The sequence below is a fragment of the Urocitellus parryii genome, chromosome 5 (genome assembly GCF_045843805.1).
Source record: "Urocitellus parryii isolate mUroPar1 chromosome 5, mUroPar1.hap1, whole genome shotgun sequence".
NCBI lineage: Eukaryota > Metazoa > Chordata > Mammalia > Rodentia > Sciuridae > Urocitellus > Urocitellus parryii.
Window position 1 is genome coordinate 156,046,564 of NC_135535.1, and position 27,988 is coordinate 156,074,551.

The 27,988-nt window shown below is 36.7% G+C and overlaps 1 protein-coding gene and 1 non-coding gene across 3 annotated transcripts; both read left to right on the forward strand.

The window, feature by feature from the left end:
• Positions 1 to 57: 57 nt before the first annotated feature.
• On the forward strand, positions 58 to 27,977 carry Sirt1 (sirtuin 1). 2 transcript variants are annotated; one of them, XM_026394652.2, is made up of 9 exons: positions 58 to 516; positions 2,520 to 2,636; positions 4,983 to 5,224; positions 8,007 to 8,159; positions 20,240 to 20,387; positions 21,096 to 21,175; positions 21,863 to 22,049; positions 24,476 to 25,024; positions 27,351 to 27,977. In XM_026394652.2, the coding sequence occupies exons 1-9, from the start codon at positions 105 to 107 to the stop codon at positions 27,677 to 27,679; spliced, it is 2,217 nt and encodes a 738-aa protein (XP_026250437.1). In that variant the 5' UTR covers positions 58 to 104; the 3' UTR covers positions 27,680 to 27,977. The 2 variants fall into 2 exon arrangements, with proteins under 2 accessions (XP_026250437.1, XP_026250438.1); XM_026394653.2 differs by lacking the exons at positions 58 to 516; positions 2,520 to 2,636; positions 4,983 to 5,224; positions 8,007 to 8,159 and adding an exon at positions 19,651 to 19,745.
• On the forward strand, positions 10,526 to 10,635 carry LOC113187038 (U6 spliceosomal RNA). Its single transcript, XR_003301375.2, has one exon. It is a non-coding gene; the product is annotated as a U6 spliceosomal RNA (small nuclear RNA).
• Positions 27,978 to 27,988: the final 11 nt, after the last annotated feature.

Below are 27,988 nucleotides of genomic sequence, written 5' to 3' on the forward strand. Positions count from 1 at the left end.
ACGGGGTTTAAATCTCCCGCAGCCCAAGCCGCGGGGGCGCCAGTGCCGCGCGTCGAGCGGGAGCAGAGGAGGCGAGGGAGGAGGGCCAGAGAGGCAGTTGGAAGATGGCGGACGAGGCGGCGCTCGCCCTTCAGCCCGGCGGCTCCCCCTCGGCAGCGGCGGCCGAGAGGGAGGCCGCATCGCCGCCCGCCGGAGAGCCGCTCCGCAAGAGGCCGCGGAGAGAAGGTCCTGGCCTCGGGCGGAGCCTGGGCGAGCCCAGTGGGGCGGCCCCGGAGCGAGAGGTGCCACCGGCGGCCGCGGGCTGCCCGGCGGCTGCGGCGGCGCTGTGGCGGGAGGCGGCAGCGGCGGGTGGGGAGCGAGAGGCCCAGGCAACGGCAGCGGCCGGAGAAGGAGACAATGGGCCGGGCCTGCAGGGCCTATCCCGGGAGCCGCCGCCGGCCGACGACTTCTACGACGACGACGACGAGGAGGGCGAGGAGGAGGAAGAGGCGGCGGCGGCGGCGATTGGGTACCGAGGTGCGCAGGGCGCGGGCGACCGGGACTGCGCATCCCCCTTTCCCTCTCTGGGGCCCCTCCTAGCGTCAGGTTGGGGGTCTTTGGGGCGGGCGGGGGGCTCGTGGCTGGCTCCGCGGCGTCCCCTTCTCCACTACCGCCCTCCGCTTGCCTGCGCCCTTAAGGGCTGTGGGCCGTGCTGCGGGAGCTGTGCGCCGACTTGCTCCCTCCCTTCACTCAGTCCGCGGCCCGCCTGGGCTGCTTTGCGCAGTCGCCAGGTCTGCAGGCTCTCGCAGTTGTTTCTAAAATAACTTTTTTGCTTCTCTCCTACCCTCTTACCATATTGCTTTTGTTAAAGGTTTTTATTCTTCCCCCCCTTCAAGTACACTGAAGTCTGCAACTTCTGGCTGTCCGGTCAATCGACCTTTTTGCAATTGCTTTTTGCAAGCTGACTGACACCTGTGCTATGTTTTTGAGGGTCACTGGTTTTCACCTTAAAAAGTTTGAGATTTTAAAAGAGCAAAGGTGTTTCTTAAAAAGCCTCTGATATTTAAGGAACATGCCTATTTTCAAAGTCATTACACTCTGTGATGCTGTTGACAGTGGGCACAGGAGAGTGATAGTACTTTTAGAATACTTTTATGAATATTATTTTTCTTCCAAACATTTCTTATAGTGGTTTTAGGTTTAGTGTAATACTTTTGTACATAGTAATTCCGAAACACAAATTGACATAATTTTGGTATTCTGAAGCCAGAGGTGGTGTATTGCATTATGTCATCCTTGAGGTGAGGGTTTCGTATTTGTGATCTCATGAGTTTCTGCCCTGGGTAGGTGTGGGTCTTTGTTTTATTTTGTGTCAGGTCCATCTAGTAAGCCCATTTGGCCACATGTGAAAAAGAACCTGTGCATTAGGGACTGGTAAAACAGCCTTTGATTTCAAGAAACAACTGAATAGGGAAGAGTAATGCACAGTTTAGTATGTTTAGTGTTATATAAAAGTGCAAACTTCAGGGAGTGAGGGGGTTTGTCACTAGAGTGGCACTTTTGTGTAAATCTGTTTTTTTCTTTTAGATGTTTTTCCTAGATTTTATTTCTTAAAATACAACCCTGTGATTTCTATGACATTTGGGTAAATCTCTTTTTACAAATTTATTGAATTCCTTTGTGACTGATAAATTCAGTTTAACTACATTATTATTATTTTTATTTCTTTATATTGTGGGATATCTACCCAAGTAACTCCACCACTGAGCTATACCCCAACCTACTTTTTTCCTATTTTGGTTTTTAAAACATTTATTTTATTTTCCTTTTTTGGCTCATCTTTTTATTGGTGCATTATAATTATAAAAATGGTGGGATACAATTTTACATGTTTGTACATGCACATGATATAACAATAGAATTTGGTCAGTACTGTCACCTAGTATTTCTTGTTCTTTCTTTTTTTTTTTTTTTTGTGGTGCTGGGGATTGAACCCAGGGCCTTGTGCATATGAGACAAGCACTCTAAACCCTCTTTCCTTTTTTTTTTTTTTTTTTCTTTTTTGGTACCAGAGTTTGAACTCAAGGGTGCTTAACCACTGAGCCACATCCCACGTCTTCAGCCCTTTTTGTTTTTTTGAGACAGGGTCTAAGTTGCTTAGGGGCTGGCTAAGTTGCTCAGCCTGGTCTGGAACTTGTGATCCTTCTGCCTTAGCCTCCAGAGTCTGGGATTACAGGCATTTGCCACCACATCTGACTTTTTTTTTTTTTTTTTTTTTTTGAAGTATACTTTGAAAAGTATACTTAACTTCTAGATTTAGATGGGCTGAAACTTAGATTCTGAACAGAATCTCAAAGGATGAGAAAACTGCTCCTATAAATGGTGCAGGTTGACCCCACAGACGTTTTTAAATACATTCATTGTGAGTGTTAAATGTTTTATTCTATGAGAATGATTGCATCATAATCATTATGGGTCTTCATACATTTTAGATGCAAATTGTTTCAGCATCCTTAAATTACTTTTGATTTCTTTTGCAGATAATCTTCTGTTTAGTGATGAAATTATCACCAATGGTTTTCATTCCTGTGAAAGTGATGAGGATGATAGAGCTTCACACGCAAGCTCTAGTGATTGGACTCCAAGGCCACGGATAGGTATAGTAGAGCTGTGCAGCTTTGGAATATATTTTTCTTTCTGTATTTTCTTTTATACCAACTTTTAATTCTCTGCCTTTTAACTGGTGAGCTTTTTAGGTACGTGGTTATATGGCAAGTTTTTGTTTTGCTGTGCTAAGATCAAACCTGTGTATGGTTAGGCAAATGCTTTACCACAGACCTGTAAACCCCCAGTCCTCAGTTATTGTTTCCAAGCAGCTTAGGCCAATGAAAGTTAACTTATGCTATTTCTCTAATAGCTAAGTCCTTCTTAAACCTACTTGTATCTTCTTTGTGGAATGCTCTTCCTTTAGTTAGTTTCTTTCTTCCTCACTTTACATCTCCTTTTTACTTTTTCATAATATCACTTAACAGGGTTTTTTGTTTGTGGTACTGGGAATCCCAGGGCCTTGTGCATGCAAGGCAAGCACTCTACCAACTGAGCTATACTCCCAACCCACTTAACAGGTTTTAACAAGTTCTAAACCTGGTGTTTTCAATGATGCTTCTTGTGCTTGAATACGAGCTCCACAGAGGCAGGAGATATATACATACATATATATATATATATATATATATATATATATATAAATTATATAACAGTGGAATGCATTATAATTCTTATTACACATATACACATATAGAGCACGATTACATATATACACATATAGAGCACGATTTTTCATATCTCTGGTTGTATACAAAGTATATTCACACCAATTCATGTCTTTATTCATGTACATTGGATAATAATGATCATTACATTTCACCATCATTTCTAACCCCATGCCCCCTCCCTTACCCTTCCCACCCCTCTGCCCTATCTAGAGTTTGTCTATTCCTCCCATGCTCCATCTCCCTATCCCACTATGAATCAGCCTCCTTATATCAAAGAAAACATTCAGAATTTGTTTTTTTGGGATTAGCTAACTTCACTTGGCATTATCTTTTTTTTAACTCCATCCATTTACCTGCAGATGCCATGGTTTTATTCTCTTTTATTGCTGAGTAAAATTTCATTGTGTATATATATGCCTCTTTTTTTTTTTTTAATCCCTTCATCTATTGAAGGGCATCTAGGTTGGCTCCACATTTTAGCTATTGTGAAATGTGCTGCTATAAACATTGATGTGGCTTTGTCCCTATAGTATGCTCTTTTTAAGTTCTTTGGGTATAGATTGAGGAGAGAGGTCGGCTGGGTCAAATGGTGGTTCCACTCCCAGGCAGGGGTTTTTGAGTTTCTTTAACTACTGTTGTGTCAATGTAGGTATGATGCTTTATACATAGATTGTGCTTAGTAAGTATTTACAAAATTAGAGAATGGGAAAGTTGTCTTTCCTTCTCCCCCTGCCTCTTGTTGGGGATTAAACCCAGAGTTTTGCACATGCTAGGTAAATGTTCTACCACTGAGCTATGCCCCCAGCCCTGCAATATCAGATTTTTATACCAAAGATGTAATATAACCATCTTAAAAGGTGATTTTTAAAAAATTTTGGTACTCTAGCTTTTTCAGATGCCTTGACTAAACATAGTGATGACTAGTTAGTTCCTTTTTAATGTTGATATTGTTTATTTTCTCAAGCTAGGAATCTGATCTGAGCAACTTCAGGGTGAAAGAATAATTAATATTTAAAAAACATAAACATTGTATGAGTCATCTTGGGAGACTGGTAAAGATCAAATTGAAGGTTGATAATGGAAAAATTTTAAAAAATGTTATTTACATACAGATTTTTAAAAACATTTTTATTTATTTTTAAATAAATACAATTATTGTGTAGATGGACACAATACTTTAATTTATTTATTTATTTTATGTGGTCCTGAGGATTGAACCCAGTGCCTCATATGCTAGGCAGGTGTTCTAACACTGAGCTACAACTATAGCCTAGACTTTTTTTTTCTATGTCCCTGATAAATAACATGGACTTTTAGGATTGGTAGAGTCTTTTCTATAATGATTTATAGAACAACTTTGTAAATGGTTTTGTTATAAGTTATAGTGAATGATTTTAGATTTTAACCATAAAAACTTACAGTTAATTCATCTTAAAATTTTTTTGATGCTGGGGTTTGAACCTAGGGCCTGGTATGTGCTAAACCATATGTTCTACCACTGGACCCTCTCCGTCCCTCAGTTTGACTCTTGAAATACATATTTATAGGTTAAGATCTTCTTAATCTCATTGGTATATAGCATTAAGGGTATCTTGAGAAGAAAATAAGTTGCATTTTCTTTCTTTGCAAAATAACCTTAGAGATTACTAATGCATTATTTCAGAAAATTGAGTTTTTTTAAGTTTCTTGGAAGTAGATTTGACCTGAATCTTTTTCTTCTTAACATAGGTCCATATACTTTTGTTCAGCAACATCTCATGATTGGCACAGATCCTCGAACAATTCTTAAAGATTTACTACCGGAAACAATTCCTCCACCTGAATTGGATGATATGACACTGTGGCAGATTGTTATTAATATCCTCTCAGAACCACCAAAAAGGAAAAAAAGAAAAGATATTAATACAATTGAAGATGCTGTGAAATTACTGCAAGAGTGCAAAAAAATAATAGTTCTAACTGGAGCTGGGGTATGTAAGATGTATAAAACACCTATAAAAGGAAGAGGTGGTTTTATCTTATTTTTTTTCTAATTAAGGAACTTTTTTTCTGGTTTAGAAGAATTCATCCTTAATTAGAATGGATGTTTGGAAACTGCCAAAATCTGAGTGCAGTGCAGTTGCTAAATTGGTTCAGTTTTTGAGAAAAGACTCTGAAAAATCTCTCTAACAGCCTTTAAAAAATATTTGCTTCTATCTATGGCACAGTAGGTAATGGGAGTTAAGGCAAGATTTTTTTTTGGCCTGTATTATACCACAGCTCTTCAGGGAGATGCAGGGAATTGTGATTCTGCTTTTGTTATAGTAAGTCAGGGTCTAGGTGGAGATGCTGTTTATTTGGTCAGTCTTCATGGAGAAATCAGAAATGTAATTGATATTCACAAATGAAAAACTTAGTGTTGGAAAGGTAACAGATTCCTGTCTTTTTGTCATTTGAAAATGATAGGATTATGGTGATTTTTTTTTGGTGGGGGGGCAGGTCATTTTTAATTTTATTTACATTTATATATGTTTATTTATTTAGCAGTACTGGGGTTTGACCAGGGCTTCACACATAAGTCATGTGCTCTACTATTGTAGGATTGTGGTAATTTGACATTTTTCATTTGACTTTACCTAAGACCGTTATGTATTATGTGTTGAATAGAGTACATTGTGTGTTAGCAACCAGAGCAACTGTAGGAGTAAAATTCAGTCCTGTTTTCTTTTTCTTTCTTTCTTTCTTTTTTTTTTGGTATTGGGGATTGAACCCAGGGCACTTAACCACTGGGCCACATCCCCAGCCCTTTTTTTTATATTTTAGAGACAGGGTGTTGCTAGGTTGCTTAGGGCCTCACTAAGTTGCTGAGGCTGGTTTTGAACTCATGATCCTCCTGCCTCAGCCTCCCAAATTGCTGGGATTATAGGTGTGAGTTTTCTATCATTTTTAGTTGTGAACGATTGTTATTAAATAATATCAAGAATAGTTAACTTTTTTTTGGTATTAGGGATTGAACCCAGGGATGCTTTACCACTGAGCCACATCCCCAGCCTTGCCCTCCCACCCCCTACCCTCACCCTTTTTTTTTTTTTTAATTTTGAGAAAGGGTTTTGCTAAGTTGCTTAGGGCCTTGCCAAGTTGCTGAGGTTAACTTTTTACTTGTAATCCTTCTGCCTCAGCCTCCTGAGCTGTTGGAATTACAGGCGAGTGCCACCGTGCCCCAGCTGGTTAAGTTCTTGTTGCTGGGGATTGAGCCTTAAACATGGTAAGCATGTGCTCTGCCACTGAGCTACATTCAAGTCCCAGGATAGTTAGATTTTGTTCACAGATGTGATTTTTAAAAAATTTTTAATATTTATTTTTCAGTTATCAGTGGACACATCTTTGTATGTGGTGCTGAGGATGAAACCTGGGCCACACACATGCCAGGCGAGTGCGCTACCGCTTGAGCCACGTCCCCAGCCCCACATATGTGATTTTGATAAGTTTGTTTTACTCTAAGGTCAAGGTGAAGTCAACTCCAGTAAAATTAAAATTTTAGCATAGTGCTGCTGTGGCACATGCCTATAATTCCAATGACTTAAGAGGTTGAGGCAAGAGTATTACTAGTTCAAGGCTGGCCTAAAAAATTTAGCAAGACCTTTCTTAGAATAATTAATTTTAAAAAAAGGATTGGTGATGTAGCACAGTAGTAAAATTGCCAATAGGTTCAATCCTCAGTACCAAATGAGTGTGTGTGTGTGTGTGTGTGTGTAAAAGTTTTGAATCCTCTGTTTGAAATGTCAGGGTTTATTTGTAGAATAAGCATAGTGTCTAAATCTATTTTTTAAAAATTAGGAGCGGGCTGTGGTTGTGGCTCAGTTGGAGAGCACTTGCCTCCCATGTGTGAGGCACTGGGTTCAATTCTCAGCACCACATATAAATAAATGAATAAAATAAAGGTCCATCAACAATTAAAAAATATTTTAAAAAATTAGGAGCTGAAATATAATGCGATGTAGTTTTTTATTTAGTTTTTGAGATGGGGTCTGACTGTGTTGCCCAGGCTGGTCTAAAACTCCTGAGCTTAAGCTATCCTCAGCCTACTATGTAGCTGGCACTACAAGGGTACACCACCATGCCCATCTGGCAACATAGTTTATTTTTTGTGGTATGGGGGATTGAACCCCAGGGATGTGTTAAAACCGAGTTATAACCCCAGTTCTTTATTTTATTTTTTTTATTTTTAGACGATCTTCCTAAATTTCTGAGGCTGGTCTCAAATTTGAAATCCTTTTGCCCTAGCCTTACGAGTCTCTGGGATCATGGCATCATGCGTGGTTGCAAAATAATTTTTAAAGAAAACATAGGAATTTAATATTCTTGAGGGTAGTAGGATATTGACCATATAAGAGCGATTTCTTGGGAAATAATTGTGGTAGAAATTCTTGCCTGCTTTCTAGTTAAATGATTGAATTGGTTTATTCCCTTTTCAGTCAGATTGTAATTGCTTTAATTTGTTCATTAAATGCTTAAAGGTTTAAAATTATCCTGATTTAAAATTCCTTATTATCACCATTAAAAACAGAATATGTGGCAGTTTTAATTAGACTCATTTATTTGGGTGTTATTACTTTTATTTGAAATCAGGGTAAGGTGGTATTTCTGTTCTCCCCAAAATATTTCAAACCAAAACTTTATTTTTCAGCTCTCCTCTAAAATTATATGGTAAGAGAGCTACTAATTATAAAGGTAGAAGAGTTAATTGTACAAATTATGCCATGCATATTTCAGGTATCTGTTTCATGTGGAATACCTGACTTCAGGTCAAGAGATGGTATTTATGCTCGTCTTGCAGTAGACTTCCCTGATCTTCCAGATCCTCAAGCAATGTTTGATATTGAATATTTCAGAAAAGATCCAAGACCGTTCTTCAAGTTTGCAAAGGTACTACTAACTTTCTTATTGCTTATTTGGTGGCCTCTCATGAAAAAGTATTTTGTTCATGTATAGGGTTTTTACGCTTTCTGAATGCATTGTCTGTTAAGTGATGCTATTACTATGGTGATGTAAGATTAGTCAGGAGTTTTCTTTATTTTAGTATTGAGTTTACTTTCCAGAAAAGACTATCTTATTTTTTAACTTTAAATATGTACTTTATTCACGGTCTGGGCTTCTCTTTGGGAGTTCATAGACTCTATAGAAGTGATGTAACTATTTTGACATTCAGTATTTCTTATTGAGTCATGAAGATTATAACATCTACTTTTGTGTGTGTGTCACTGGGGATAGAACCCAGGGCTTTGTGCATAATAGGCAAGCTCTCTACCACTGAACTACATCCCTAGCCCTTTTAATTTTTTGAGTTGGGGTCTGAGTTGCAGAGTCTAGCCTCCAACTTGATATCCTTTTGCCTCAGCCTCCTGAATGGTGAAATTATAAGCATCTGCCACTGTGCTCAGCTTACTCTGGTATGTTTTGTAGTAGCCTAAAAAATCATTTGTAATTAAGGGTGGAGAAGATTCTGAGATTGCATTTTTGTCAATAAATTGGTCTCTAGAATCACTCTGTTTAGTCCAGAAGCCACTACTACTGCATGTAGCTGTTGAGTAGTTGAAGCATGAAGTACTGAAGACATACTGGATTTTAGAGACCTTGGTTCAGAAAAATAAAATTTTTGTTAATTTCATTTATTAAATACTAACAGATATTGATTATATGGAATCAATAATGGGTAAAGTAAAATATATTTAAAATTTTCACTTTAATGTGATTACTAGAAAATTTATATATCTCTTGTGTAGCTCTGCTATAAAGTTTAATCATTATACCATGCCTAAAAGATTTTAGACATTAGAAAACATGGGTTTTTCCTCCTGTAGTTTGGTCTTATGGATAAAGATGATTAAAGTTGGATGTACATTCAAAAGGGCCTTTTTGAAAGAGACTATTTTTCAGTGAATCCAGAAATTAAATAAGTAAACCTGAATTTTTAAGGGTGTATTCATATACTTTTAAACCATAATAAATATTTACATTACTATAAGAAAAATCCTTCTAATTCAAAACAATGGGTGTTAATTTAAATTGGTCCCTATCTTTAAAGAATAAAAGTTTGTTTTGTCCCAGTGTAGTACATCAAATGTATATTAGAATACATTTATCATATTAAAAGTTCATATATATGATTTAAGCTGTATTTGAAAAATTTTCAGGCAGTCAAGAGTATTTGAATCCTTCAAACTTAATTTGAAACTTACCAAAATTTCAAACTTTTTAAAAAAATATCTTTGTTTTATTTATTTATTTATTTATTTAATGTGGTGCTGAGGATCGAACCCAGTGCCTCACGCATGCGAGGCAAGCGCTCAACCACTGAGCTACAACCCCAGCCCCCAAATTTCAAACTTTTTACTTCATGTATCAGCAATAATGGTGGTCATCTATATCTGACCTTTAGAGCAGACACTTGGTTGTTCATTACAAAATATTACAGATTAGTGAAGATGCACTGTTTTAATCTATTAGTGCTAGTGGACTACAGCATGGTTTTGAAGACCAAGGAAAGATCACGTAATTATAGATCTCTTGATTTGGACCTAGGATATTGGCATTATAGCAGGTCTAATTAGTAGACCTTTGTACTTCTAGAAGGCCAGCAGGTAACTAGAAATTACTTTGATCTTAGATCTCATTATAAAAACTTAATTTACTACTGAATTTTCTATAATGGTCCCAAGATTTTTGCTGTTAAATTGGGGGGTGGGTATTTCTATATTTCCAAAATTAACTCTTGTTGGCTTTTTAAACTATCCCATGAAGATAAATTTCCTACTTTACTTATACAGTGCAGTTAGATATCTAAAATTAAGAGTTCAGTTATTTTAAGAGCAGATTTTTAAAAAAATCTTTGTTTTTAATGTGGTGGTGAGGATTGATCCCAGTTCCTCACACACGCAAGGTAAGCACTTTACCACTGAGCTACAGCCTCAGCCCTTAAAAAGCAGATTTTTATGTGCTTTTTTCCAATGTGGTAAACTGACACTTAGGAAAATGTGGGAACCAAATTGGGTGCTATAGCTCATATTTCTGGAGGCTGAAGCAGGATTGCTTGAGCCCAGGAGTTCTAGATCAGCCTGGTCAACATAGTAAGACCTTATCTTAAGTTTAAATTAACTTTAACATATGAAAAGCTGTAGAAATAATTACCCTGATAAAGACAATCCTAAAACTTTTAAAATTTTAATAGAAATCTAGAGAAAGCATAAAGGAAAATAGAAATAAAAGTTACAACAGAAAAGGCACACTAGTTAGTGCTTGCTTCTCTTGTAGCACATACACTAAAATTGGAATGTTACAGAGAAGATTATCATGGCCCTTGAGCAAGGAAGACATGCAAATTCATGAAGCCTTCCACACATATGTATATTTCTCGATACTTCTCTAACATGCTAAAAAATAGTTACAGGGAAATAACTTGAGATGATGGCTAGCTTTGTTTAATGCCTTAAGAAATTTTCATGAACAATCTAAGCGTAATTGTTAGGAACACATGTATTCACTTCATGCAAGTGGAGTAAAAGTTCTATGAATGGGGGAAAAAACCCACTAAATGTGTTAAAGTAGTTCTTAAGCACTATTGCCTTGCAGATTTTATATTACTTGGGAGGAGAAAAGGTCAACATTTTTCATTTGTCTTTAAAATTATTTCTAATACCATTTATATAAAAATTTGCTTGATTGCTTTTTTGTTTTCATTTATGTTAAGAGCTAATTAAACTAATCTTTAATTATTATTCATATATAATTCTTTGTATTTAATTCTCACATTAGGAAGAAAGCATCTGCTTACGGCAGTAGTACTTAATAATATAGGTAGGAGAGACAATATGAGTTAATTTGGGTCTAAAAATAACTAGGAAAAGAATTAGGAGAAACAACAAGGAATGCAGGACAGTACCCAGATAATGGAGAATATGCAAATAAAGATTCCTAAACCTTCCAAGAACAAAGAACAACCACTTTTGTGTATGTGTATAGAATTCAGGGCCTTTCTTATGCTAGCAAGTACTCTACCACTGAGCTGTAGCTCAGCCTAACTTCAGCTTTTCTGCTGGTCACTATAACTAGATGGAAAGTTCATAAAATGGCTTGTGAGTTTTGCTAGTTATGAGTGAAAATGAATTTAGTATGAAGCCATGAATAAAGGAAATACTGGTGAAATTTAGATATTTTGGAAGAAAGATAATTTCTACACCAAATTAAGCCATTGGTTGTATGTGATTATTGAGAAGAAATTTAGATTTCACTGATATTGGGAATGTAAAGGAGAGGTATGTTGAAAAGGTTACTGGTCCATTAAGAGTGGGGTTTTTTGGTTGTTGTTTGTTTCTTTTTGGTTCTGGAAATTGAACCCAGGACCTCTTGTGCATGCCATGTGCTTGCTCTGCCAACTCAGCACTATTAACATTGGACTGGATAATTCTTTGCTATGGGAGCTTTACTGGGTCTCAAAGTGTTTAGCAGCATTGCTGGCTTCCACCCACTAAATGCTGTAAACACCTCTGCTACCAGACTTGACATTTAAAAATGTATGGTAGAAAGGGTCAGTGTCCCCTGCAAAATTGCTGCCATTTAGCATCAGCATATTATAGTATGTTTCCATGTGGTACCATTTTGAATTCTTTTGTACAAGAATAGTTAAGGCTAGTTTTAAAGTGATAGTTATATTCTCAACCATGGTCTTATTCTTCTGCTTAATAAGAACTTAGGGTTTTTAAGTCATGCTAGGAATTTAACTGAGGGGCACTTTGTAGCTGAGCTAGCTCTCCAGTCTTTTTCTTTTTTTTTACTTTTCCCTTTTGTTTTTATTTTGAGGCAGTGCCTAAGTTCTGAGGCTGGCCTTGAACTTGTGCTCCTCCTTTCTCAACCTCCCAGGTTGCTGAGATTACAGTTATGCACTACCACACCTGACTAAGAACTTAAATTGATGAGTTGTGGTCATAGTTATAAATATTCAGTGATTGTTCTTTCCTTGAAGTGATTGAAGTTCAGGAAAAGCTAGAGGAAGAAATATGATCTAAATTTTTATGAACCTCATTCCAAAAATGTGTTATTTTATATTTGATAAGATGCAAACTTATCAGATCATATAGTTATAAAGATAAAGGAGTTTTAATATTTTTATTATTGGTGGCCCTAGGGATCAAAGCTCTTATGCTTGCTGGACAAACGCTTAACCACTGAAGTATACCCCAGCCCCAAGTTGAGTTGTTTTTTTTTTTTTTAAAGAGTGAGAGAGAGTGAGAGAGAATTTTATTTATTTATTTATTTATTTAAAGAGAGAGGGAGAGAGGAGAGAGAGAGAATTTTAATATTTATTTTTCAGTTATCGGCGGACACAACATCTTTGTTGGTATGTGGTGCTGAGGATCGAACCCGGGCTGCACGCATGCCAGGCAAGAGTGCTACCGCTTGAGCCATATCCCCAGCCCAGTGAGAGAGAATTTTAATATTTATTTCTTAGTTTTTCGGCAGACACAACATTTGTTTGTATGTGGTGGTGAGGATCGAACCCAGGCCGCACGCATGCCAGGCGAGCGCGCTACCACTTGAGCCACATCCCCAGCCCCCAAATTGAGTTTTTTTTTTTTTTTTTTTTTTAATATTTATTTATTTATTAGTTATTGGCGGACACAACATCTTTGTTTGTATGTGGTGCTGGAGGATCGAACCCGGGCCGCACGCATGCCAGGTGAGCGCGCTACCGCTTGAGCCACATCCCCAGCCCCCAAATTGAGTTTTAAAAGAAGCTCATTACCTAAAAAGTCAAAGAATGCAAGCAAAAGAAAAATGTAGTCGCTGTAGTTTCATTCATCTGAAGATAATGTTAATACTCATGTACATGTTACATGTATATATAAGTGTCATTGTAGTACTTAGAGTTGTATATTATATTACACCTTTATAAAAGCGGTTCTCTGAACTGCTCTGGATTTTCTACAAACTCTTCTGTCAGACACTGGAATACTTTTATTTTTTCCTTTTTGGTATTACGGATTAAACCCAGTACCAAACTTTACCACTCAGCTATATCCCCAGTCCTTTTTATTTTTTTGAGACAGAGTCTTACTAAGTGGCCCAGTCTTGCCTACAGAGTCTTACTAAGTGGCCCAGTCTTCCTGCCTGAGCCAGTTGAGTAACTGGAATTACAGGTGTGTACTACCATGCCCAGCATAAATACTTTTTAATGTTATATAACGATGATCAGTAGGTATACTATAATTCTGAAAGTGCATATTTAGGACATCCAAATAGTGTTGCTACAGTTATCTTTTTTGGTATATTGCCATTGTTCTTAAGATAAATTCCTGAGAGAGAAATTGCAAGTTCATTTTTTTCCTTAGCTTTAGATACATTTCTACCAGAAAAGGTTGAAATAAAATACACTTTCTTTTTTTTTTTTTTAATATTTATTTATTTATTTTTTAGTTTTCAGCAGACACAACATCTTTGTTTGTATGTGGTGCTGAGGATCGAACCCAGGCCACAGGCGTGCCAGGCGAGTGCGCTACCGCTTGAGCCACATCCCCAGCCCTAAAATACACTTTCATCACACATATGTGAGAAGGTTGACTTAGCATGTCCCTATTACATCCCTTGACCCCCTCAAAAAAAACCCCAGAATACATTATAAGTATTAACTTTTTTTTCTTTTGGTCATTCTAGGGATGGAATCCAGCGCCTTGTCTGTGGTAGGCAAGTGCTGTACCACTGAGCAACACTGCCAGTCTAACGTGTTATTATTTATTTTTTCAGTTCTGGGAGATTGAACTCTGCAGTGCTCTACCACAGAGCTATCCCAGTCGTTTTTATTTTTATTTTGAGATAGGCTCTTGCTAAGTTGACTGTGGCTGGCCTCAAATTTGTGATCGGCCTCCCTGAGTAGCTGGAATTAGAGGAGTGTGCCACCATGCTAAGCTTCTTGCTTAGTATTCTTGGAAATAAATGGTACTTAACAGATACATCTCATGGGGGAGGTGGGTGGGGGCTGTATAGTAGTTTGTCTTCAAGTTGTACATAATGTAATGAGTCTCTTAACAGTGGGTATTAGAGATTTTTTTTTTAATCTAGGGTTGTTTAGCAGGTTTGAAATTATAAATGTATAATAGGTAACACATTAGCATGTTAATGTTCTTGTCTTTTGTTTTATCTTTTTTTTTTAATATTTTTTTTAGTGGTCGATGTACCTTTATTTATTTATTTACTCACTTATTTATATGAGAATCGAACCAAGTGCCTCACACGTGCTAGGCAAGCACTCTACCACTAAGCTACAACCCCAGCCCCTGTTGTTTTATCTTTATTATTTACTTATTGGCCCTAGATTTTTACCTAGAACTTCATGCATTCTTCTCACCCCACTCCCCAGCTATACCACTAGCCCTTAGTATTCTGTTTTAATTAGTATGGATGACTACTTTTACTTCTGGTCCTGTGTGTATCTTCTAATTATTTTTTTGTTCTTAGCCATTTTTCCCCCCATTTCAAGGGCTTTTCTTTTTTTGGTGGGAGCTGGGAATTGAACCCAGGGACTTACTTGTGCATGCTAGGCAAGCACTCTACCAACTGAGCTATGTCCTCAGCCCAAGGGGCTTTTCTTTTCATACTGATTTTAGGGAATATGTTTTTTTGAAGAGTGTTTTTATGTTCGGGTTAGTGGAATTCCAGCCTGTAGTAATCCTATGAAATTGAGCAAAATAAGGTGGACTTACCAAACTAGTCTTGCTCAATTAGACTGGTTTGTAACCTAAGAAAAATGGTGCTTAATCCAAAAGAAAAAATAGAAAATTTGAGGCTGAAGCATAAAATTGGAAAGGCAGTTAAGAACAGGACTTTTGTATTGAAACTAGGTGTAAATGCTAACTCTGCTACTTATGGTTCCTGTTACCAAATTGATAAATTATTTCTTTGTTTTGTTTTTGTTTTCATTTGTAAAATGGGAATATATGGGCTGGGGCTGTAGGTCAGTGGTAGAACACTTGCCTATCTAATGTGTGAGGCACTGGCTTGGGTCCTCAGCACCACATAAAAGTAAATAAATAAAATAGAGACATTGTGTCCATCTATAACTAAAAAAAAAAGAATATATGTCTAGAACAGGGTCAGCAAACTTTCCACAAAGGGTCAGATAGTAAATATGTGCCCTGCTTTATGGGTCACATAGGGTCTCTGACATATTATTTTTCTTTAACCTTTTAAAGTGTAAAAACCCGGCCCTGAATTTTGTGTGTGGAATTATAAATACAAAATATAAGGGCTTATTAAACCTAAGTATATACTAAAATTTCATTAAATAGTAGCTAATAGTTTCATTAATTGGAATTCCTTTGTGTTAGGTTAGGACAGAAGTTACCCTACTTTTTATGTCAGCTTTTTAAAAATTATAATGTATGATCAGATCAGATTTCACCCACTGCTTATTAAAGTGATATATTATTATTCATGTAAATAGGCAAATGAAAATTGTATTTATAGGGCTGGAGATGTGGCTCAGCGGTAGCGCGCTCGCCTGGCATGCGTGCGGCCCGGGTTCGATCCTCAGCACCACATACCAACAAAAATGTTGTGTCCGCCGAGAACTAAAAAAAATAAATAAATATTAAAAATTCTCTTTCTCTCTCTCTCTCTCCCCTCTCTCACTCTCTCTTTAAAAAAAAAAAAAAAAAAGAAAATTGTATTTATAGTGTACAACATGTTTTGATATATTTTTTCCGTATGGAATGGCTAAATCAAACTAAATAACATTCACATACTTATTTTTGGATAAGAACATTCACAATCTACACTCAGCAGTTTTCAAGTATATAATACACTTGTTACTAATTATAGTCTCCATGTTGTACAATAGATATTGGTGAACTCATTCTCCCTTTCTGAGATTTTGTGTCCATGGACCAATATCTTCCCCCTACTGCCTCCCCAGCTAACGATGAGGTTTTAAATTGCTGGGGAAAAAGTCAAAAGAATATTTCATGGAGTTTGAACTTCCATGAAATTCTGATGTCATTGTACATGAAGTTTTATTGGAACACAACCATTCTCATATATTATCTATAGCTACTTTTGCATTATAAAGGAGAGCTTGTGTAGTGACAGAGACCATATACACATAAACCATATGGTCTAATACCTAAAATATTCACTGTCTGTGGTCCTGTGTACACATGTATGCTCAACAAAGATTCCTAAAGGAACCAAACTTGGTACCATGGATTGAACCCAGAGGCGCTTAGCCACTTAGTTACATCCTTAGCCCATTTTTTCTATTTTATTTAGAGACATTGTCTTGCTGAGTTACTGTGTTGATAAGTTGCTGAGACTGTTTTTTTTTTTAAATGGTACAGTGTTCATTTTCTATATTCTAGTTAGTTATACGTGATAGTAAGATGCTTTGACGCATCTCTCATAAATGGAGTATAACTTCTCATTCTTGTGTGTGATGTAGTTATACAGATTGTGTAATCATATGCACATAGGGTAATTATGTCTGATGCATTCTATCATTCCTATCCCCAGATACCCTACTTTCTGTTCACTCCCTTCTATCTGATCTATTCCCTAGTGCCCCTCTCCCTTGACTGTAAATTAGCATCTGCACATCAGAGAAAACATCTTTGGTATTGGCTTATTTCACTTAGCCTCATATTCTCCAGCTCCATCCATTACTGGCAAATGCCGAGGCTGGTTTTGAACTTGTGATCCTTCTGCTTCAGCCCAAGTTGTTGGGATTACCGTGAGCCAGTGTACTGGCACAGCAGTTGAATTTGTCAGGTTAGGGTTAGGGTATTAAGTACTGATTAAGATACTAAGTAGTGGGATTGGGGCTGTGGCTCAGCAGTATAGCCCTTGCCTAGCATGTGTGAGGCACTGGGTTCGATCCTCAGCATCACATAAAAATATTAAAAAAATAATCAATAAAGGTATTGTGTCCATCTACAACTGAAAATATTTAAAAAAAAGATTGAGTAGTCTATTTGGGTGATTTTACAGAATGAGTGAAATAAGATAATGAGTATTCTCCTTAACTGGAGAATTTTTTGGCTAGTTTGTCTAGTTCTTTTTGGCTAGCATTATAATGGGTTAGAGCCTGTAACGAATGGAAAGGAAGTAGATGATGGTGTTACTACTTTAATCTTTTTTACTTTTCTTTCAACAGTGTGCCTTCCTCTGATTTATAAACTCTTAAGACTTCGAAGAGTCTTTTTAGTTTTCAGGGGCCGTGATTACAGTTGTGTTTTGGTCTTTTATTTGTATTGTTAGAAACCTGAGGTTAAAAGCAGAGCGCATCACTGGAGGAAAGCCATTATTTTCCCAGGAAAACGCTGCAATTCCATAGGTAGTTCTGAGCTTTAGCTTTGACCACATTGGTTGGTGGCTAATCCTGGGTTATTTGTGTCTTTTCATAAAAAGGCTCCCTTTTTTACCTTAAACCTTTGATCTCCTCAAGAGTGGCCCAACCCTCATGACTGGTTCCTTAAAAGGACTTGCTTAGAACAAGGCTGGCTATCATGTAATACTTCTTCTTTTTTTTTTTTTTTTAAGAGAGAGGGAGAGAGAGAGAATTTTAATATTTATTTATTTATTTTTTATTTTATCGGTGGACACAACATCTTTGTATGTGGTGCTGAGGATCGAACCCGGGCCGCACGCATGCCAGGCGAGTGCGCTACCGCTTGAGCCACATCCCCAGCCCTCATGTAATACTTCTAATGTGAAAGAGTTAATCCGTATCCTATCTAAAAATTATAGACCATTTAGTTTTCAGCAAACTTCTCAAATTAAGAGTCTTATCTTAGAACTGGTTTCTGTTAAAATAGTCCTAAATAATTTGATTATATTCTTTATAGTTGAATACTATATTTAAATTGACATGGTCCTCTTCATATTAGAAAGAAAATAAAGCTAAGACTCATCATTAAGGTTTTCACATGTAAAATGTAGGATTATAAAATAAAAGTTTTTCATAAATTATCCTTAGTAATAGGAATTGTTTCATAACTTTAAGGGCTGAAAATTATCTTGAACACGTTGGACAAGAAGGGGAAACTAGTATATATGTGAAATCTAGCATTCCACACATATTGCATTCCTTACTTTCACCTTTGAAAGAGGTTAAGACATATAGTTAATTCAAGGAGGATAGATACAATTTTAGAATCTTAGAAGAACTCCTGTCTTCTGACTGTGCCCCGGAGTTAGTCGTCCTTCCTGTTCTGTGTTTGGCATGCTTTTATCAATCTGCCTACTGCTTTATAGAGATTCTATTTTATCTGTTCCTAGCCTTTTTCAATATTGGTCAAAATATGCTAAAAGATCTTCCCAGAAGGTACTTTAGTGCTACAATATTTAATTTTCTGAGTGTAAAGGCAATAAAACAAAGTATCCTGGGTAGGAGATGATGGTATAGCACAACTCATTAGTATTCCAGAACATCCAGAACATGGAATACTACTGAGTTGTGCTATACCATTATATTTAGTCTTCTATTAGTAAACTCTTCTTTTGCTGCTACTTCTTATATGCATTTTGTTTTTTTAAATTGCAGTTATTCATTTCTTTCTTTGCAAATAGTTATTCTTGAATTTTTTTTGAAACATTTGAAAGGCAAACATTTTGGATTTTTGTATAATAGATTTTTAGCAGCATATGGACATATACATATACTTACCATCATGGGAAAAGTGTATTAAGTTTTATCTAGAAGGTATTCTTTTGTTGAATGGCAAAGTGTTTTTAAAATTTGAGATGTGAAATAGGTAAAAAATAGTTATCTGTAATCTCATGATTAAGCATTTTTGGTATAATGTCAGAAGTGAAAATTACCCCAACTCTTTTTACAACTTGTTTGTATTCTTCCTGGCTTGTTCTTATGGACCTATCTATATATACATAAATTTTCATTTTTGTTCAGTTAACAACAAAACAAAACTATACACACTGGTGACTAACTTTTTTTTTTTCCCCCCTACATGTTATGGGCCATTTTCCAGGTCAGTGCATCTAGGTCTCCCTCGTTTTTTATGGCTGCATATTCCACTGTTATGGATGTGCTATATTTACACAACCAGTTCCCTATTGATGGATGTATGGTTGTGTCTAGTTTTTGTTTTTTTTTGTTTTTTTTGGCTAGCATTATAATGGGTTAGAGCCTGTAATGAATGGTAAGGAAGTAAGTAGATGATAGTGCTACTACTTTAAAGAAAAAGTAGAGAAGAAACTTCCTTTGCCATAGTCACTTACTAAATGAAATTGAATAAAAACACTGTCAAAAGTTGGGAGGACCAAAATTGATACTTTTTCTCTGATCTTTTTGCCATGTGTATATCTGAATTCTTTGTTTTTAAAGAAGAAACAGCATTGAAGCATTATTTGGGGGGAAAAACACACACACAAAATCCAGCAACTCAGCATTCATGAGCAACTCTATACTATACCAGTATGTGCCTGTGCAGTGGAAGGAAAACAATTTTGGTAAGGAATTAAAACTTTAGCTTTAAACTTCCAACAGGTTGATATTTATAATGAATGATGAATCAAAAAAAAATTTTTTAAATATTCGTATGTTGACAGAGCCCTCTTTTTAGTTTTTTAAAAAGTCACCGTACTTTTGATATCTGTAATTTCAGTGTAAACTTTTCCCCTTTTTCCTTAAACAAAAATCTGAATTTGCAGCCAGCAAGAATTTGATATCCTAAGGAGTCATTTATTAGTGATGTTTATGGGTCAACCTGATCATTTCTTCAAGGGGCCAAGTTCACTAATTGCTGAGTTTTATACATATTACAGCAAAAATCCTTTTTCTAGGTGTGTGTTGCATCCATCAAGATGCTTTAAAATGTTCATGTATTTTGTTTTAAAATTATATATGGGGAATTATCAATGGTAGTTTTTTGTTAAACCTAAGCAGGATGCCAGTTATAGTTATTTTATTAACATTAGCTTTTTCTATCTTTTGCATTATGTAGGAAATATATCCTGGACAGTTCCAACCATCTCTATGTCACAAATTCATAGCCTTGTCAGATAAGGAAGGAAAACTACTTCGCAACTATACTCAGAATATAGATACCTTGGAACAGGTTGCAGGAATCCAAAGGATAATTCAATGTCATGGTTAGTAAACTTCAAAATGGCTTTTGGTAATTTATTTAGTTTCTTAGGAAAAAACAGCATTAGAAAGCAAGCTGCCCTCCAGTAATGAGAGTTTAAACATCATTAACATGTTATCTGATTAGTTGAAGATAATCTAAAAAAAATAGAATGCAAAATAATGAAATCAGAAGTATAATACCAAATAGTAATACTTTTTTTTTTTTTTTGGTACTGGGAATTGAACCCAGAGGTGCTTTACCACTGAGCTGCATCCTTAGCCCTTTTTTAAAAATTTATTTTGAGTCTGGGCCTTGCTAAGTTGCTGAGACTGGCCTTGAAGTTTTGATTCTCACATCTCAACCTCCCAAGTCACTGGGATTATAGGCGTGTGCCACTGTGCCCAACCAATATTAATATACTTTTCATTTTAGAAGATATTGCAGTAACATGAGATTGTTTCTGTAAAGTTTCTAAAACACATCTGTGAACTAAGATATTAAAATTGGAACCTTAATATCCTGAAGAGTTTTAGCACTGGTAGAGTTAGTTTTAGAAGACACAGTTACACCTGTGTTTCACAGCTGAGGATTGAATTGTCTCCATGCATTACGTGTATTTTTTTCATTTTCTCTAAATTTCCATGTGGAATCTCTTAAAATTGTTGTGTTAAACTTTATGTTTAAGAAACATATTACTTTAATAAACCATATACATGTTGGTTGATTCTAGGTTCCTTTGCAACAGCATCTTGCCTGATTTGTAAATATAAAGTTGACTGTGAAGCTGTACGAGGAGATATTTTTAATCAGGTAATTAATCACCCACATTTTAGGAATGTGCTCATCTCTGATCTGTTCTTCCTTAGCCACCAGTATCCTCCGCCACTGCAAAATATTTTTTTTTTTTCAAAGAGAGAAGTGAGAGAGAGAGACAGAGAATTTTTTAATATTTTTTTAATTTTTGGCAGACACAACCTCTTTGTATGTGGTGCTGAGGATCGAACCCAGGCCGCACGCATGCCAGGCAAGCGCGCTACCGCTTGAGCCACATCCCCAGCCCCACTGCAAAATATTTATGAGACAGGGAAATGTCCAGGAAGAGTGTTGCCATTGGGAATTCTAATGAAATACAATAATACCTTGAAATCATTAAATTGGCTCCTTTGTTATATAAGCCTAAAATAAAAACCCAGGTCACAAGTAAGAAGCTGCTATGTTAGTTTTTCTCCTTTCTCTCCTTTTTAGTGATGTCAGATTTGGATCCTTTAAAGGAGTTGTGGTAATCCTCATAAAAATACTGTGAAAAAATACAGGAAAATGTTTCATTGTGTATCAGTAAACTTAAAATTGACATTTAGATTGTATCCAATTTTCCTACAGCTTTTCTGTTTTCTATGATAATTCTGAAATGCATTTTTAAAAAAGTGTGGAAATATTGACTACTACTAACTTGGAACTTTCTTTCACTTTATCTCAACCCATATCTGGAACATGCAGGTAGTTCCTCGATGTCCTAGGTGCCCAGCTGATGAACCACTTGCTATCATGAAACCAGAGATTGTCTTTTTTGGTGAAAATTTACCAGAACAGTTTCATAGAGCCATGAAGTATGACAAAGACGAAGTCGATCTCCTTATTGTTATTGGGTCTTCCCTGAAAGTAAGACCAGTAGCACTAATTCCAAGTAAGTTAGTGATGGTTTTGGAGGAATTTTTCTGCATATGATACCACAGGTTATGGATCTGTATAATAGGTTCTAGTGATCTTACCACTTTCCTATTTAGAAAGTGGTAAAGAGCTAAGCTATATTTTTTTAGATGATATTTTTGTTTATGGGGGTTATTGCAAATGATATTTAATGAGGGCCAGGGGATGTCAAAACAGAAGGAATACTAAATTCTAGTTCTTACTCATGGAAAATCCAGATGAAGGGAAAATGCACTGAGTGAGGTATATTTCTAGTTTTTTTGAGACAGAGTTTCTAAGTTGCAGAGGCCAGCCTCAAACTTGTGATCCTCCTGCCTCAGACTAAAGAGTAGGTGGGATTTCTAGGTATGTGCCACTGTTCCACACCCAGCTTCAACTTAAGACTTTTTAATGCAATGTGTTTAATGTGGCAGAGTTTAGTTTTGATTTGTTTACATAAACTTAAGAAATTATTTGTATTGATATTAGTTTTTTTCTTAAGTATTTTTTAAGTTGTCAATGGACCTTTATTTATTTATATGTGGTGCTGAGCATCGAACCCAGTGTCTCACACATGCTAGGCAAACACTCTGCCACTGAGTCACAACCCCAGCCCATGATATTACAGTTTTTGACATTTCACATTTTTCAAATGCACAACTTATTAGAAGGGTAATATACTTGTGTAAGATAGAATTTAGGGATTCAAGATGATAAGTCTCTTCTTGTAGTAATGACAGTCATGGCACGTCATAATGGTAGTACATGGCTCTAGCTTACATAAACCCAAGGAGTGTGTGTATGTGTTTAACAATGTTTCCATGTAATTCAAGACCCTATTATTCTTGGGAAGTTTCTTTAACATGCTTTCATACTACCTTCTTTCTCTCCTGTAATGAAGCTAGGGAAATGAGAAGGATATTTCAAATACATCAGATATGTCTTTTTATAAATGGGAGGACAAGAGCAGACAATCAGACGCCAAAACAGAGAATTAAATGGTTTTATATCAGTAAATCAAATAGGTAAACACAAGAAACATGAGTCAAACTCCTTAATTCTGTATTTGTCTTACATCTGGTGGCTTTATCACTTAATTCAGTCTTTCCTAAATAGCTGTGAAATCTTTGTGCAGTAGAATATAGGTGATTTGTGATTAAATGAACGTAATTTAGTAGTGTAAGCTCCCCATTCTTTTGTGGCCTTGGGATTGATGCATGTTTAGTAGGCACTCAACCACTGAGTGAGTTACACATCTAGCCCAGTTTTTTTCTTTTCTTTTAAAAAATAGGGTTCTTACTTTCTTACTTGGGCTGTTTTTGAACTCTTGGGCTCAAGTGATCTTCCTGCCTTACCTTCCCAAATAGTTGGAACTATAGGCCCAAGTTACCATACCTGGGTTTCTCTGCCTTAAATGCTTTATTTATTTATTTTTGGTACCAGGGATTGAACCCAGGGGCACTTAACCACTGAGCCACATCCTCAGCTATCCTCCTGTGCCTTTAAAAAAAAAAATGTTGTAGATACACACAATACCCTTGTTTATTTAGTTTTTTTAATGTGGTGCTGGGGATTGAACCCAGTGCACCATGCATGCAAGGCAAGTGCTCTACCACTAAGCCACAACCTCAGCCCAGCTTTTTTTTTTTTTAATGTTTATTTTTATGTGGTGCTGAGGACCAAGCCCACTGCCTTCCATATGCAAGATGAGCACTCTACTACTGAGCTATAACCCTAGCCCTCAGTCCCACTTTTTAAAATTTAGTGAAATAGGGTCTTACTAAATTGTTTAGGGCCTTGTTGAATTGCTGAGGCTGGCTTTGAACTTGGAATTCTCCTGTCTCAGCCTACCAAGACGCTAGGATTACAGGCTTGTGCCTGTGGGGTAATAGGCAAATATGGTTTTTTGAAAATGTAAAAAAAGTTTCTGGTAAGTAGTGTAGAATATGTCTGTATGGCTTTTAACCTTTGTATCAGGAGCTACAACGTAACCTAAACACCTATGTGCCAAGAATTAAGTAATGACATTATTCCCATTCTCTACAGAGAAGGAAATTGAGGTCAGAATGGAAAGTTACAAGATTGCTCAGAGGTAACCAACCTGGCAAGATCAGAAACTGGGATGCTTTAATGCTTCTCACTTGTTCGATATCTTTTTTTTACTTTTTAGTTGGACACAATACCTTTATTTTAATGTGGTGCTGAGGATTGAACTAAGGCTCTAGAAGCACTCTACTGCTGAGCCACAACCCCAGCCCACGATAACTTTTTGATGAAATGTAATGACTTAATGACTTTTCAAGTATCAGTGGAGGGTATCATTTGGAATTCAGGCTTTTTTTTTTTTTTTTTTTGCAGGATGCATTTGTTATGGTTTTATTAGCTCACCTTCAATTCCTAACTTTCTTTTTACCCTGTTTTTAGGTTCCATACCACACGAAGTGCCTCAGATATTAATTAATAGGGAACCTCTGCCTCATCTGCATTTTGATGTAGAACTTCTTGGAGACTGTGATGTCATAATTAATGAATTGTGTCATAGGTTAGGTGGTGAATACGCCAAACTTTGCTGTAACCCTGTAAAGCTTTCAGAAATTACCGAAAAACCTCCACGAACACAAAAAGAGTTGGTCCATTTATCAGAGTTACCACCAACACCTCTAAATATTTCAGAAGAATCAAGTTCACCAGAAAGAACTTCACCACCAGATTCTTCAGTGACACTTTTAAACCAAACAGGGAAGACTAATGATGATTTGGATGTATCTGAATCAAAGAGTTGTGTGGAAGAAAAATCACAGGAAGTGCAGACTTCTACTAGAAATGTTGAGTGTGTTAATGTGGAAAATCCAGATTTGAAAGATGTTGGTTCCAATACTGGTGAGAAAGGTGAAAGAACTTCAGTTGCTGAAACAGTGAGAAAGTGCTGGCCCAACAGACTTGCAAAAGAACAGATTAGTAAGCGGCTTGATGGTAAGAAACTTTGTTGGAAAGTATGATTATTATAAAGCTTTTTTTTTGTTTTGTGGGACAAACTAGCAGTTTTGGCAGGTTAGTTGATTGGGGAAGCTCCAAGTGTTTCGCTGCTGAGCTGAATCCCCAACCCTGATTTGGGTAGCTTTCCATAGTTGAATTGAAAATTGTGTGAAGTTCAGAAGTCACAGACGGGTAAATATAGCGGTATCTTACATAATACAGGAAAGAGTGAAGAGTGTTTGCTTTTAATGGTATGCTATATGTTGTTTCTCCAGGAGATGGGAAGAAAAATGGAAGATAAATATTGAGAATAGGTTTATATTATATACTCTGCCACTGAAAACTCTATAACTGGTAGAAATGATTTGTTTGTATGCTTAATGTGGGTCAGTTGCTTCATACACATATCTAACATTTAATTTTAAACTAACAACTCATGAGGTAGGAAGTATTATTACTTCCCTGTTTCAGGTGGGAAAATGGAAGACCAAGAGGATTATGTGCAACATCATACAAGGTAACAACTAGGAAGTGCACACAGAGCCAGATTGTATTTCAGGTCTTTCACCTCGGAGGCTGCTCTCTTAACCACTACAATGTACAGTCTCAGATCTGGAAAACATATCATGATTCTTCTCCACTGAATATCAGGAATAGCATCTATCCTTTTGACACGTGAGAAAAGCTGCTTTTTGAAGGGTGATGTTTTAGTAGAAGCAGCACACATGGGAAGGTCATAATTTAATCAATGTAAAAATAGATATCTGCTTTAACTTAGGCCTAACAGTTTTGCACACCTTCAAACATAATATATGTTTACATAAAACTTGTTGATGGTATGGAGATTGTGTTCTAGTTGTACGTAAATTTTTAGTTCACCTGAAGTTGTTTTGGGGCCTTTTCCCTATAAATTATAAATGATGCTGAGGCAGATCAGAGTTAACAAAAAGTAGGTTCTACTTGGAGATTAGATTATACCAGGGGATTGAACCCAGGGGTGCTTAACCAAGGAGCCATATCCTCAGCCCTTGTAGAGACAGGGTCTCACTGAGTTGCTGAACTGAGATCCTCCTATCTCAGCCTACCTACCTACGGATTACAGGCATGTGCTACCACACCCGGCTAGAAGGCTAATTTTTTAGTAGAGTATTAAAATAGAAGTCTAGCACTGGAATTTTCCTTGAAGATCTTTTGCCAGATTCGTGGTCATATATAACTCTTTGCCCAGGAATTATACTTGATTTTACTAGAAGTAGAGTCTTGGTAACTAGTACTTCCCCAGTTCTTCAGTGAGGCTAGGGCAGAATATAATGTTTTTAAATCATGAGCTAAAATTATAGAAACAAGTGTAATATAATCATATGCTGGGACCCATTTAAAGGCTCCTTGTTTCCTACCATTTAATTCACAAGAGCAGACAAAAGCCTCCTTTTGCACATAAAATGCTTCCTGGTCACTATTTTTAATTTTTTTTTTTAAACACTGAACATGACCCAAGTGCTGCTAGGGGTTTTCTGTCTTGCCACTGGAATAAAAGTACTTGACTTCCTACTCCAACCATGAAAATTAATAGTGACAAGTGTTTTTCACAATATGTAGCAGACTGTCATATCACTTCTGGGTTATGGTTCAGTGGCAGAGCAGCATTTGCCTAGCAGAAGCACTGGGTTAGAGCCTTAGCACCACATAAAAGATCATTCTATCCATCTCCAAACAAAATAAAAACAAACCCCCACACATCTTAAGGAGTTCTTCTTGACCTAGTGTCCATGGCTTAAGGGGAGGAAATGAGCTTCTTGTTGTCGTCATTAACCTATATCTACAGGACTCTCAGATTCTGGGGGCCCTGGGTTCAATCCTGAGCACTAAAAAAAAAGTACAGGTTTCTTAGACTGGGCGGTGGGGCTATCAATGCCAGTATCTAAGAACTGCATTCTGAATGGTGGGGAGAGGAAGATATTCACAGTATATTAAGTAGCAGGCTGGAAAAAAGTTAAATGGAAATGTTAGATGAAATACTTCTAAAAAAGTATTTCATTTAATGAATTTGAATTAGGCATCTAATTTCAAATTTCTTAAAAAGGAATTGTTGAATGATTTCTCTTTTTTCATTTTTAAATCAGGATTAAAATTATTTCATTCTCCACATGAAGAAACAGCTACCTGTACAAAGAACTAGTATTTCAATCCAGGACTCACAGTTCTTGCTTTAAAACAAAATTATAAAGTCTGGTGATAAAAGGCAGAGAGAACCTACACTGGACTCCAGACTGTCCAACTAGACTGAATTAAGTCTAACATTTCATTTATTACTATATTTCAGGTAATCAATACCTGTTTTTACCACCAAATCGTTACATTTTCCATGGCGCTGAAGTATATTCAGACTCTGAAGATGACGTCTTATCCTCTAGTTCTTGTGGCAGTAACAGTGATAGTGGTACATGTCAGAGTCCAAGTTTAGAAGAACCCATGGAAGATGAAAGTGAAATTGAAGAATTCTACAATGGCCTGGAAGATGATGCTGATGTTTCGGAAAGAGCTGGAGGAACTGGATTTGCAGCTGATGGAGGCGATCGAGAGGCAGTTAATGAAGCTATATCCATAAAACAGGAAGTAACAGACATTAACTATCCAGCAAACAAATCATAATGTAATAATTGTCCAGGTACAGGAATTGTTCCACCAGCATTAGGAACTTTAGCATGTCAAAATGAATGTTTACTTGTGAACTCAATAGAGCAAGGAAAACAGAAGGTTTATTTATAGACTGGTCAAGTAGATTTTTTTTTCATGGATAATTTTTTAACTTCCATTCCTGTACTTGTACACTCAACACTAACTTTTTAAAGAAAGGTACTAAGTATCTTTAGTCAGCTGTTGGTCATGACTTTCTTTTAAAGTTTCATTTGTATGATACATCTGTATGTATGTATAATTTTGTTTTTGCCTAGTGAGTTT